At 42.0% G+C, this 12,789-nt stretch overlaps 2 protein-coding genes across 2 annotated transcripts; both read right to left on the reverse strand.

The window, feature by feature from the left end:
* LOC121979942 (ethylene-responsive transcription factor ERF110-like) lies at positions 1-776 on the reverse strand. The gene is made up of 2 exons (XM_042531917.1): positions 458-776; positions 1-386 (listed from the first exon to the last, which is right to left on the reverse strand). Exons 1-2 carry the CDS (start codon positions 774-776, stop codon positions 1-3), a joined length of 705 nt encoding a protein of 234 aa, XP_042387851.1.
* Positions 777-11,205: 10,429 nt separating this feature from the next.
* LOC121979943 (ethylene-responsive transcription factor ERF110-like) lies at positions 11,206-12,070 on the reverse strand. Its single transcript, XM_042531918.1, has 2 exons — positions 11,782-12,070; positions 11,206-11,713 (listed from the first exon to the last, which is right to left on the reverse strand). The coding sequence occupies exons 1-2, from the start codon at positions 12,068-12,070 to the stop codon at positions 11,409-11,411; spliced, it is 594 nt and encodes a 197-aa protein (XP_042387852.1). The 3' UTR covers positions 11,206-11,408.
* Between the last annotated feature and the right edge of the window lie 719 nt (positions 12,071-12,789).

Below are 12,789 nucleotides of genomic sequence, written 5' to 3' on the forward strand. Positions count from 1 at the left end.
TTAACGGCTGCTATTCTGAGGAGGATCCTTGGAATGAGCTGATTTTGGCGCCGCCGGTGGCAATGATGTCATCGGCATCCTATGTGGAGGAGCATACCTGGCTGCTGGAGGAGCGGTGCCCGCCAGAGGGAGGAGTCGGGCATCCTCTGGGAAGTTGAGCTTCGCCTTGCTACCCCTGAAGCGGAGAGCGGCCTCATCGTACGCCCGGGCGGCACCCTCAGCAGTCTCAAAGGTGCCCAGCCACACGCGCTGTGCCTTCTGAGGGTCTCTTATTTCCGCTGCCCATTTCCCCCATGGCCGCTGCCGGACTCCTCTGTACTTCCTTGGCCCTCCTCTTCCTTCTGCCTTCGCCGGAGATGGAATATTACTTGCTATGCTGGCTGCCACTGCAGTTACACGCTTAATTAGGAAACTACATGCCACTGCTTCGGGAGCAATCAATAGATTGATCGTTTACCTGAGGCTGGTGACTGACTAAGTCGATCGCTGACTTCTTGATGATATTTCCAAGCCGGCCCACTCTTCGGCAACGGCTCCCTTTCCCCACCGGTGGAGTCTCCGGGCAGGGAAGAGGAGCTGCCGGAGCACACGACCTGCAGCTGATCCCCTGCAATGACGTGCTTCAGTGCCGACACCATTGCCGACAGATCCCGCTTGGCTCCTCTCTGTCCCGAGAGCAGGGCCACCGGCGGCTGAGGCGCAGCAGCAACTGCCGGAACATTATAAAGGCCGAGTAGCCGACCGAGTTCTTCGTCGCCGTCGCCGGCGTCGCCCATTGATGGAATGGAGAAGGATCAAAGCTAGGGGAGAGACGTATGGAGAGGATTTTTATAGGCGTTGGCGGCGTCGAACTCGAACGCAGAGATCGAGAATTGGCGTTTTCAAACCTTACAAGCGCGGTGCCCCGCCGCCTCCATCGAGAGAATCTAATGGCGAGGGATGAGAAGAAGACGTCATGCATGAAATATACCAAGTCACGTAGGGGATTATGCCTGCTGAGTTGACTTTGCTCCGGCCACACATGCAAGTGAGCTGTTTGACTTGGAATAGAGCCATATATAGGAACGAACATTTCAAATTTGTCACGGATACTACCCTCTCTGGAACCATCGAAATCGTTTGAAATTGTATGACCAATTATTAAAAAACAGATGGAACACGTCTTTGAATATCAAATGGGTCAACGTGGTGATCGAGTAGTTTATCAGTAATGTAGGATATTTATCCACCAGTCTGCCCGCTTAGCGGTCCAATCGAATGGAATAGTACAAAAATATTAATATTAAAATTAGAGCTTAAAAATATATATGATATTTGAATTAATATAAAGTTTAAAAATATAAATGATTTTATGTTTGAACCTCGATTCAACAGAATTGGATTTTAGCTTGGAGTGACTTAAATTCGAGTTTGATTCGAGTTATTGGAATTTTGAGTATATTTAAATTAAAATTGGGTAAAAATAAATGGAATTCAATTCAAGTTTGGTAATTTGAGTTTGGTTCGCAAGAGCATCGGCAATCAAATAAAATATGAGTTCAAATTCAGAAAATTATTGAACATGCTCCATGTAAGTGTTTCTTATATGCTTTTAAATATTGTTTTCTTTCTACTTATTTTGCTCTTTTACTATTTAGTTTGGAAAATGGTTCTTTTCTTATTTTTCATTAATAGGACGTGGTTTCAGATTAAAAATGAAGGATTTAGATTAAAAATGAAGGATTTAGGTCTTGGAACAAGAAATTGTTGATTTTTATGTATTTAATTCAAACTAATTTTCATATTTTGGTAATGCATATGTGTATGCATTTAGTCCCACATTGCTAAGCTAAGAAGGTTGAAAGAGCTTATATATGGAGCCCTTCCATCCTTGCTTAGCAATGTTAAGGGGAGCCTACACGCATGCGCGGGGTCGAGCCCAAATCAAGTGATTTCGAGGGGTTCGAGCCAGAAATCCATAAACCGGGCGCGACGCACGCGATCATCGCGCGCAGGGGGAAGCGGAAGCGACACACACTTTGCTTCGTGCACTGCTTCAGAGTGTATAAATACACTACCTTTGTTCCTGGTTCAACACACCGAAGCAATCTGCTTTCTCTCCTTCCCTCTCTCTGTCTTCTTCCTTACCGAGAGTTTGTCCTGAGGCTTGGTTTTTAGCGATCTGAGGTTGAGTCCAAGTGCACCGTTCGTCTTGGAGTGCACCTACGGACGACGCGAGTGGTTGTCGGATCTTGGGAGGATTTTGCCGGAGAGCCTTGCATTGTGGGCGGCAATAAATTCTCTAAAAACAGTCGGCACGCCGACGCTTCAACCAGAGATACATTTGTTGGATCGTGAAACGTCGATAGAGGGGGGGGTGAATATCGATTCGAAAAATAACGAGTATAAATGCAGCGGAATAAAAATTGGACACAATGAATTTTATTTCGTTCGGAGCCTGTGACGACTCCTACTCGAAGGCCCGTACTCCGTGAGTACTTTCGTTGGGCAATTACTAGCAGTTCGAAAATGATTACAATTTAAGGTACAGTAATGCTAGCAAAATAACGAAAATACCGACAAGAATTAAGAACAGAGAAGGAGTATATCGTCGGATCTTCGTTAGCGTCGTAGGAGCGCAGAGCAGTAGAGCAGGCAGTCTGAGAGTTCTGAGTTGATTATGATCTCTGCCTCCGCCCCATCTTTTATATGAAGCTCGGGGCGCCCTGGATCCCTTCCAGGCGCCCTGGTGAGACGTGGCAAGTCCAACCAGTGAGCTCCAAGTGGTGACGCGCGATCAGGATATTTTTTGCCTCCAGGGCGCCCGGGTGCCTCCCGGGCGCCCGGACCACCTTTTTCCAGCGAACAACTTTCCTGCAAAACAAGGTTAGTCCAAGACAAAATAGATCCTGCAAAACAAAGTGTTAGCATAATTAAAGTTCAACAAAGTAATAACAAAGAGTATGACTTAGATTCCGTCTTTCCGAGACCGGAATCTAGTCACGATCTCGACTTAGATATCCGAAATAGATCTAAGCCGGATCGACACCTAATGTTCCCTTCCCGGGAACGCGTCATCGCAGTCACTCCCCTCCAGTGACTTACCTCACTTACCTGCCAGACGTCCGATCAGTCCTTCGACCCGTTTGGACTTCTCGCCAGCTATCCGGTCAGCCCATCGACCTAGCTGGACTTCTCGCCAAGCGTCTGGTCAGCCCGTCGACCCGCTTGGACTTCTCGCCAGCTATCCGGTCAGCCCGTCGACCTAGCTGGGCTTTGTGCCAGACATCCGATCAGCCCGTTGACCTGTCTGGACTTCTCCTGCACACTCGATTAGAGTGTTAGACAACAACATACTAACTTAACCTGATTTGTCATTCATCAAAACCTGGGTTAAATCGTTAGTGCTAACCGCACCAACAACATTTTCTCGACCTCTCTTTTATTTACCTGTTTACTGCATGCTTGCTATTTTGGTGTAATTTATTATTGTGTTAGTGCTCTCTGTTTACAATAATTTTAGAGAATTTATTGTAAGTATCAGTAGACATGATGAATGATAAGTAACAGGGTCTGATGAGGCTAGCGCTAGACCCGAAAGATTTTTCGGGCAAAACTTTAGACGTTGACAACAACGGATGAAATTTTAGCTTACTACACTAGGGCTATTCTCCGTTATAGAAACAAATCCTCCTTCACCTGATGAAGAGGAACCTGCCTATAGTGCTGCCTTACAGAGGTTTAAGCAAAGGGACTACCTCTGCCATGGGAGGATCCTGTCTGCCCTCTCAAACGCACTATTTGATGTATACTGCTCAACATCTTCGGCTAAAGAGCTGTGAAAATCTTTGGATAAAAAATACAACTCCGAAGATTCTGGTTTAGAAAAGTATACTATGGCAAAATTCCTAAACTTCAAAATGGTAGAAGGCAAATATGTGGTTGAGCAGACACATGAATTCCAAGTTCAAATTCATGGTCTTGCTGAAGGAGATATGTCATTACCTGAAAAATTTCAGGTCTTATCTATTATCGAAAAATTGCCTCCGAGTTGAGAAGATTTTGGCATGACTCTTAACATAGGAGAGGTAAAATCTCTCTAGAAGATTTGATGATTGCCTTAAATATCGAAGAAGAACATCGGAAGCAACATAAAGATGATGATAAAAGAATGTCTATGGATTTTATTCCAAAGGCAAACGTAGTAGTCTCATCTGACAAGAAAAAATTCAAAAATCAGAAAATGAAGAACAAGATGAAACCCAAACCAAAGATTCAAAAGAAAAATGGAACCAAGCCGTGTTGGGCATGTGGACAAGTTGGACATTATGCCAAATTCTGCCCCAAGAAGAAGAACCAGAGCAATATGTCCAACACCAAGGCATAAGCAAATGTTGTGACTGCTAGTGACGACACCAGCAATAGGTTTGTTACCTTCAAACCCAAACTAAATTTGATCTATCAACCCAATGAATGGTTAGTTGATACAGGTGCTAATGTGCACTGTTGTGCTGATCGCTCTGCCTTCCTTACTTATCAGGTAATTGAAGGCACTTCCGTGGCCATGGGGAACCATTCTGCAGCCAGGGTGTTTGGGATAGGATAAGTTGACCTGAGGTTCACATCTGGAAAAGTCCTGTCACTGCATGAGGTGCATCATGTTCCAGCGGTCCGTCGGAATTTGATTAGCGGGTCAAAGTTAGTCCGCACTGGTTATGAGTTGAACTTTAAATGTAATAAAGTTGTAATATTACATTTAGGAACCTTTATTGGAAAATGTTACCTTAATGAAGGTTTATTTAAACTCAATGTAGAAAATGCTACCTTAAATAAATCTACTGATATTGGTTGTTCATATAATATTGAGTCTTATGATATATGACATGACAGATTAGGACATGTCAATTTTAATACTGTAAAAAGAATGATGAATCTAAACATGATTCCTAAGCATGCTATAAATGATAAGAAAAAATGTGAAGTTTGTGTGCAATATAAACAACCCCGTAAACCCTTCAAATCAGTTGATAGAAATTCTGATATTTTAGAATTGATTCATACTACTGTTGTGAGTTAACGGTGTAATAACGAGAGACCATAAACGGTATTTCATTACCTTCATTGATGATCACTCTCGTTATTGTTATGTTTATTTGCTGAAAACTAAGGATGAAGCTTTAGATAAATTTATGATTTTTAAATCAGAAGCTGAGAATCAGACAAATAAATCTGTTAAGAGGTTAAGGTCTGATAGGGGTGGAGAGTTTACCTCGAACCTGTTTCAAAAATTTTGTCAAGATGCAGGTATAATTCACGAGGTAACTGCTCCATATAGTCCTCAATCCAACGGTATAGCAGAACGAAAAAATCGAACCCTTGAAGATATGATTAATTCTATGTTAGGCAGTTCTAGGTTACCCAACTTCATGTGGGGAGAGGCTCTATACACTGCATGCCATGTGTTAAATAGAGTCCCCATGAGGTCAAGGGATAAAAGCCCATATGAGCTTTGGAAAGGTCGGAGGATAAGTTTGAAATACCTTAAAGTGTGGGGGTGCCTTGCAAAGGTACTAGTACCTGAATACAGAAGGAAAAAACTTGGTCCAAAGACCATTGATGGTATCTTCTTGGGTTATGCTCAAAATAGTATTGCATATAGGTTTCTGATTATTAAATCAGAAATTTCTGGAATAGATGCAAATACTATTGTAGAACTTCACGATGTTACATTTTTTGAGGATATATTTCCTATGAAGACGAGAACACCTCAGTCTATATCTAGTATTCCTACTAGAGATAAGCCTACTTCCGTAGAGGCTCCATTATCTGTAGAAGGTACACCTTCCTCAAGTCACTCTAGACTAGATGAATCTAGTGAGCATAAAGAACTGAGAAGGAGCAAGAGGCAACGTGTGTCTACGGATTTAGGTCAAGACTTTATCACCTATAATATAGAAGGTGACCCTGTGACATATAGAGATGTTATGACTTCTCCTGAAGCTAAGCACTGAAAAGAGTCTATTAAAAGTGAAATAGACTCTATTATCTCTATTGCCACTTGGGAGTTGGTAGATTTACCTCCTAGGTGTACCACTATAGGATGTAAATGGGTGTTTAAGAGAAAACTAAAACCTGATGGGTCAGTAGATAAATTTAAAATTCGCCTAGTTGCTAAGGGATTCAAACAGAAAGAAGGGATTGACTATTATGACACTTATTCTCCTGTTACCAGAATTACTACAATCCGAGTGTTAATAGCATTGACATCCATATATCATCTTGAGGTTCATCAAATGGATGTCAAAACAGCATTCCTAAATGGAGATCTTGAAGAAGAGATATATATGGATCAGCCTGAGGGACATGTAGTTTCTGGATATGAGAATAAAGTCTGTAGGTTAGTCAAATCTCTTTATGGTTTGAAGCAAGCCCTAAAGCAGTGGCACGAAAAATTTGATAGTGTTATGCTATCGTTTGGCTTTGAAATGAATGACTCTGATAAATGTGTGTATGCTAAAATGAAAGGTGATAATTGTATTATCTTATGTTTATATGTAGATGATATTCTATTTTTTGGTTCTAACCTTTCTATTATTAATGAGACTAAGACCCTCTTAAGTGGTAAATTTGATATGAAGGATATGGGTTGTGCTGATATGATTTTAGGGCTGAAGTTGACTCGATCAACTGATAGAATAGCAATTTCTCAGTCACTCTATCTTGAGAGAGTATTAGAGAAATATGGCTATAGCCAAGTTAAATCTGTCGTCACACCCTATGATCCTTCAAAAACTCTCCACAAGAATAAGAGTGGTGTGATAGTGTCTCAATTAAGATACTCACAAATAATAGGTAGTTTAATATATTTAACAAATTGTTCTAGACCTGATATTTCTTTTGCTGTAACGAAATTGAGCAGGTTTACCAGCTGTCCCGACAGAACGCATTGGGATGCATTAGACAGAGTACTCAGATACCTAAAAGACACTATATCCTTGGGCTTGTGGTATGAGAGATTCTCTGCAGTCCTAGAGGGATATAGTGATGCTAGTTGGATAGCTAACACTGCTGAGTATAAAGGCGTTACTAGTTATGTCTTTACACTTGGAGACGGTACAGTTGCTTGGAGGTCTGTTAAACAGACGATTATAACCCGTTCTATATCTGAGGCAGAATTGTGTGCTTTGGATGCCACAGTAACTGAAGCCGATTGGCTTAAGGGACTTCTTTCTGAAATTCCCTTGATGATGAAGTCAATACCTTCTATTTCAGTACACTGTGATAATCAAACAACAATAGCTCATATTAGAAGCTCCAAGTATAACCAAAAACAGAAGAGACATGCACGAATAAGATTAAAGTCCATTTGTGAGTTAGTGTCTCTTGGAGTGGTGTCATTGGACTTTGTAAGTTCAAAAGACAATATTGCTGATCTACTCACTAAAGGATTTAATTCTGAGAAAATCAAGAGATCCAGTAAGGGAAGGGGGTTGAGGCCTATCCTGGTTTCATCTATAGCAGCAACCCAACCTACCTGATTGGAGATCCCAAGAAGTAGGTTCAATGTGGTATAAACAAGCTATAAGGGTGAACCGTAAGCATCAAATTGTTTGAGAGGTAATCTCATAGTCTCTTCCCTGGATAGATGCTTGACTGCTAGTTAGGATGAGCTTAGGAGCTCTTAATGAGTTCAAGGTCTTAATGGCAGGATGCTCGCAGTACATCCTTAGAGAACTCACCTATGTAAGTGTAACTGTGTGGCCACAGTGTAGGGGGTCTAAGTAACTTTCCTTATCACTTATGAAACAAGATTCGATGGCATGACCGTAATGCACCAACCCAGAAAGATTCAACCGTCGCCTGTGATGAGTTGTTACCAATTGATTTTCACATATAAAAGGTTTAAAGTTCAAGACTGAGTTCACTTCAAACCTATGTGAATAAGATTGGTGTACTTAGGTGAAAATTCAAATCGGAAGGTATTTTCACTAAAAGCTCATTGCAACCAAGCCTCAGGACAGGTCTTTGTTTTCAACCAAAATCATTTGAATTAGTGGGGGATTGTTGATTTTTATGTATTTAATTCAAACTAATTTTCATGTTTTGGTAATGCATATGTGTATGCATTTAGTCCCACATTGCTAAGCCAAGAAAGTTGAAAGAGCTTATATATGGAGCTCTTCCATCCTTGCTTAGCATTGTTAAGGGGGCTTACACGCATGCGCGGGTCGAGCCCAAATCAAGTGGTTTCGGGGGGTTCGAGCCGGAAATCCATAAACCGAGCGCGACACACGCGATCATCGCGTGCAAGGGGGGGGGGGGTGCAAATCCCAGCTCGTGGGACTCACGCTTGCAGGCGGCCTGGTTTATTTTTGCCAGTCTTTGGTTTGGTCTAGTTCTTGGTTCTGGCCCGAGCGTGAGGAAGCGCACTTGGGTTTGGTCCGCGCGTGAGGAAGCGGCGCACCTGCCCGCGCATCAGGAAGCAGCGCATCTATCCTGCGCATGAGGAAGCGATGCACCCCGCGCGTCAGGAAGCGGAAGCGATGCACACTTTGCTTCGTGCACTGCTTTAAAGTGTATAAATACACTACCTCTGTTCCTGGTTCAACACACCAAAGCAATCTGCTTTCTCTCCTTCCCTCTCTCTGTCTTCTTCCTTACCGAGAGTTTGTCCTGAGGCTTGGTCTTTAGCGATCTGAGGTTGAGTCCAAGTGCGCCGTTCGTCTTGGAGTGCATCTACGGACGACGCGAGTGGTTGTCGGATCTTGGGAGGATTTTGCCGGAGAGCCTTGTACCATGGGCGGCAATAAATTCTCTAAAGACAGTCGGCACGCCGACGCTTCAACCGGAGATACATTTTCTCGACCTCTCTTTTATTTACCTATTTACTGCATGCTTACTGTTTTGGTGCAATTTATTACTGTGTTAGTGCTCTCTGTTTACAACAGAAATTGCGGCAAGGAACACACTATGACTGTGTCCCAAAACTCGGGTGTGTTCCTTCGACCAAAGTTAATTAAAGAAAGGAGCAAACTAACATTTCCAACAAAAGATACAGTCGTGCCTCTCGAACACGACCATGCCTTTCACCATAGAAGTAACATCCACCAAAGCAGACAATGGACAGTCGTGCTTCCTAGGCATAGTCGTGCCTTTCTCCATCGCAAAGAAGCAATCAACAAAATATGGTTGTGCTTCTCAGGCATGATTGTGCCTTTCTTCATCGAGAGGATCAGCACCTCAGACACGACCATGCCTCTAAGGCACGACTGTGACTTTCACCACAGATCCATATGCAGACACGACCGTGCCTTTTACCACCGTCAGCTGACTATATCCAAAGATACAACTGTGCCTCTCAGGCATGACTCAAGAAACCTCCTAATTCAGGAGCAGTCATCTAAGAGCCGCTGCAATGATTCACCCACTGATTGGAGCATGGAGATAGCCATCCCACTAAACTTTCTCCTTTCTCTACTTTCAGTTTTGAATTGTAAATTGTAATTATTTAGATTCAATGTTTTTTTATTGTAGGGGTGAATTACATTTTACCCCCTGAGGTTTGACTAAAGTACGAAACAACTCTCGTGATTTCAAAAGTAACAAAAAAGTCCCCTAACCGGTAACATTGTAACATTATAATCCTTTGGCGCTGGGAATGCACACTAAAATGCTGATGTCATCATAAATTCCTTTTTTTTGGACAATAATACCCTTATTATACTGTGAATTTAAATTCGGGACAATACTACCCTTTAACAAAAGAAAGGTAATTGCAAAACAACCTGATGATCTAAACAACAACCCACACAAAGACATTAAAAATCCACAGATGCTTTCATTCCACCAAAATGAGTACTTAAATTTTCAGCTGTACAAAAAGACAGTATATATGTCTCCATCGACATTAAGTAAAGACATTAAATTTTTTTGATTTCATGGATGCAATATTTGTTAAACCAACTATCATCAACAGAATCATGGTTATTTTCATCATCACTTATCACAAATATATCATCCTCTTCACTTAATTCAACATCAATAGACATATATTGCATTCAGTATATATGTCAAAAAAAAATTCAGCTACTTCAGTTAATTTTTTATTTTTTTCCCCGCTGAAACGCAGGGGTATATATGTCTTTTTCTTATCTTTACCGATTGACTACTATCGCCGACCAGTCAAGGGACTTTTTTGTTACTTTTGAAACCACGAGGGTCGTTTCGTACTTTAACCAAACCTCAGGGGGTAAAATGTAATTCACCCTTTCTTGTAACTCCATTTTCATGGAGTAGTTCCTTGATTCTAAGATTAGAGAGTAGTCCGATGTAATTGTTGATATCTAATTTCAATTCAAGTATTTGTTTAGCTTTCTATATTGAATAACATGCTTATTTTATGATCTAACTTTATTGTGCTTATATGATGGTCACATTAACCCGTATCTTCATAACCTCACGAGACATGAGGAATGACTGAAATGTGAACCAAATCTCCTATCTATAAATGTCCGAGATGTGTAGAGTCGACGTTATGTGTAAAGGAGATAACCTAAGGGATTGTGGAGCTTTGTGATGACAGGAGCCTCCTTTTGGAAAGCAGTCGGACTAGTAGTGTCTCCTTGAAAATAGGGCATCTACCACGAGGGGATGATGTCCCAATAGGGAGCATCATTGACTATCATAGTGCATATTGAGTTTACCCTGATAGACATCACGAAGTAAAAGAGGATAACTAGGCAATTGTGAGGTTCACATGACATGGGCCTTCATGAGTAAATAGTCAAATTAGACACGTTGATATAATTCTAAAAATTTATATCGATATTTTTGGATAGGTCCATCTACATGAGAATACCTTAGAGATAATAAAATAAATAATACTTAAGAAATCAATTATCATGGTAAAATTAAAATCTTAGAATCGTTTCTCCAATTCAGATTTTTCCTCGACCATTTCATCTCTTATTTGCTTCACATCCTCTCTCAACTATCTATTAGGAATTTTGACCTTCTGCACTTCTCCATCTACAATACCTTTCAACTTTTTTATCCATCAACAACTTCCCCCTGTTTTTTATTGGGAATGTTTAATCTACATTTGCAGAAGCATCAAAGTGAGAAATCTTTCATACTAAAAATGGTTAAATAATCGTGCTCTGTTCATGCGGCTGGTCTTGATCACACCCAAAAAAACGATGAATTGACTATTTTTATGAATTCGAATCCTCCAAAGACATAATCGTACAAGTAAACGAGGACGACGACGACAATGATTGAAAACAAAAAAGGGAAAAAAAACAGAGAGGCCGAAGGAGATCGAGCAACTAACTAATTAACGGCTGCTATTCTGAGGAAGATCCTCGGGATGAGCTGATTTTGGCGCCAGTGGCAATGACATCATCGACATCCTCTGTGGAGGAGCATACCTAGCTGCAGGCTGGTTTCGGAGGAGCGGTGCCAGTCGGAGGGAGGAGGTGGGCGTCCTCCGGGAAGTTGAGCTTCGCCCTGCTGCCCCTGAAGCCGAAGGCGGCCGCGTCGTAGGCCCGGGCGGCGCCCTCGGCCGTCTCGAAGGTTCCTAGCCACACGCGCGCCGCCTTCCGAGGGTCTCTTATTTCCGCCGCCCATTTCCCCCACGGCCGCTGCCGGACTCCTCTGTACTTCCTTGGCCCTCCTCCTCCTTCTGCTTTCGCCGGAGATGGAATATTACTCGCTATGCTGGCCGACGCCACCGCTGCAGTTACACACTTAGGAAACTACATGCGAAATGCTCCGGGAGTAATCAATAGATTGATCATTAACCTGCGGCTGGTGGTCGATCGCTGACTGCTCGATGGTATTTCCTAGCCGGCCCACTCTCCGGCAACGGCTCCCTTTCCCCGCCGGTGGTGGCATCTCCCGGCGTGGGCGACGACATCTGACCCCCCGCAATGACTTGCCTCAAAGCCGCCACCATCACCGACAGTTCCCGCTTGGCCCATCTCTGTCCCGCGAACAGGGCCACCGACGGCTGAGCCAACGAAGCCGCAGCAGCGCCCACTGGAACATCGAGGCCAAGTAGCCGACCGAGTTCTTCATCGACGTCTCCCATCGATCGAATTAAGAAGGATCATAGCTAAGGGAGAGGATTTTTATAGGCTTTGGCGGCGTCGAACTCGAAAGCAGGGATCGAGAATTGGCGGTTTCAAACTTGACAAGCGGCATGCATGAAATATACCAAGTCACGTAGGGGCTTATGCACGCTGCGGTGACTTTGCCCACGCCGCACATGCAAGTGATAAAAATTAACGGTTCCTGAAGTGTTTGACTTGATTATTGGAACGAACATTTCAAATTATTATTATTATTATTATTATTATTATTATTATTATTATTAATTGACATTACTTTTCATAAGACCGGATCTTTTGATCGATGCCAACTGAAAACAAGAGAAATACTTGCAATTGTTTGACCAATTAAAAAAACAAACAGGAATGAGGTCATTGGTGAAGGTGGCTAATCGGTAATGGCACACGTCTTTGAAACAATAAGCAATCTACTAGGATATTTATCCAAAAGCCTGCCCTTCAGGTCATGCTAAGTTAGGCGCGATAGAGGTCCAAACAAATGGAATAATATAAACATATCAATATTAAAATTTGAACTTAAAAATATATATGATATTTAAATTTGATTCCAAACTTGAAAATATAAATCATTTTAGTTTGATCTCAATTCAAAATAAAATTCGAGTTCAAATTTTCGAGTAGTTCAAATTTTGATTTGAACATAATTGAACTATAATTTAAAGTGATTTAAATTGGAGCT

The sequence above is a fragment of the Zingiber officinale genome, chromosome 5A (genome assembly GCF_018446385.1).
Source record: "Zingiber officinale cultivar Zhangliang chromosome 5A, Zo_v1.1, whole genome shotgun sequence".
Taxonomy (NCBI): domain Eukaryota; kingdom Viridiplantae; phylum Streptophyta; class Magnoliopsida; order Zingiberales; family Zingiberaceae; genus Zingiber; species Zingiber officinale.

Bases quoted from the DNA above. Each gene is read 5' to 3' on its own strand.
- LOC121979942 (XM_042531917.1), bottom strand. From the start codon at position 776: ATGGGCGACGCCGGCGACGGCGACGAAGAACTCGGTCGGCTACTCGGC. The intron at 387-457 runs GTAAACGATCAA...GTGTAACTGCAG, and splicing joins TAGTCAGTCACCAGCCTCAG to TGGCAGCCAGCATAGCAAGT.
- LOC121979943 (XM_042531918.1), bottom strand. From the start codon at position 12,070: ATGGGAGACGTCGATGAAGAACTCGGTCGGCTACTTGGCCTCGATGTT. The intron at 11,714-11,781 runs GTTAATGATCAA...GTGTAACTGCAG, and splicing joins CGATCGACCACCAGCCGCAG to CGGTGGCGTCGGCCAGCATA.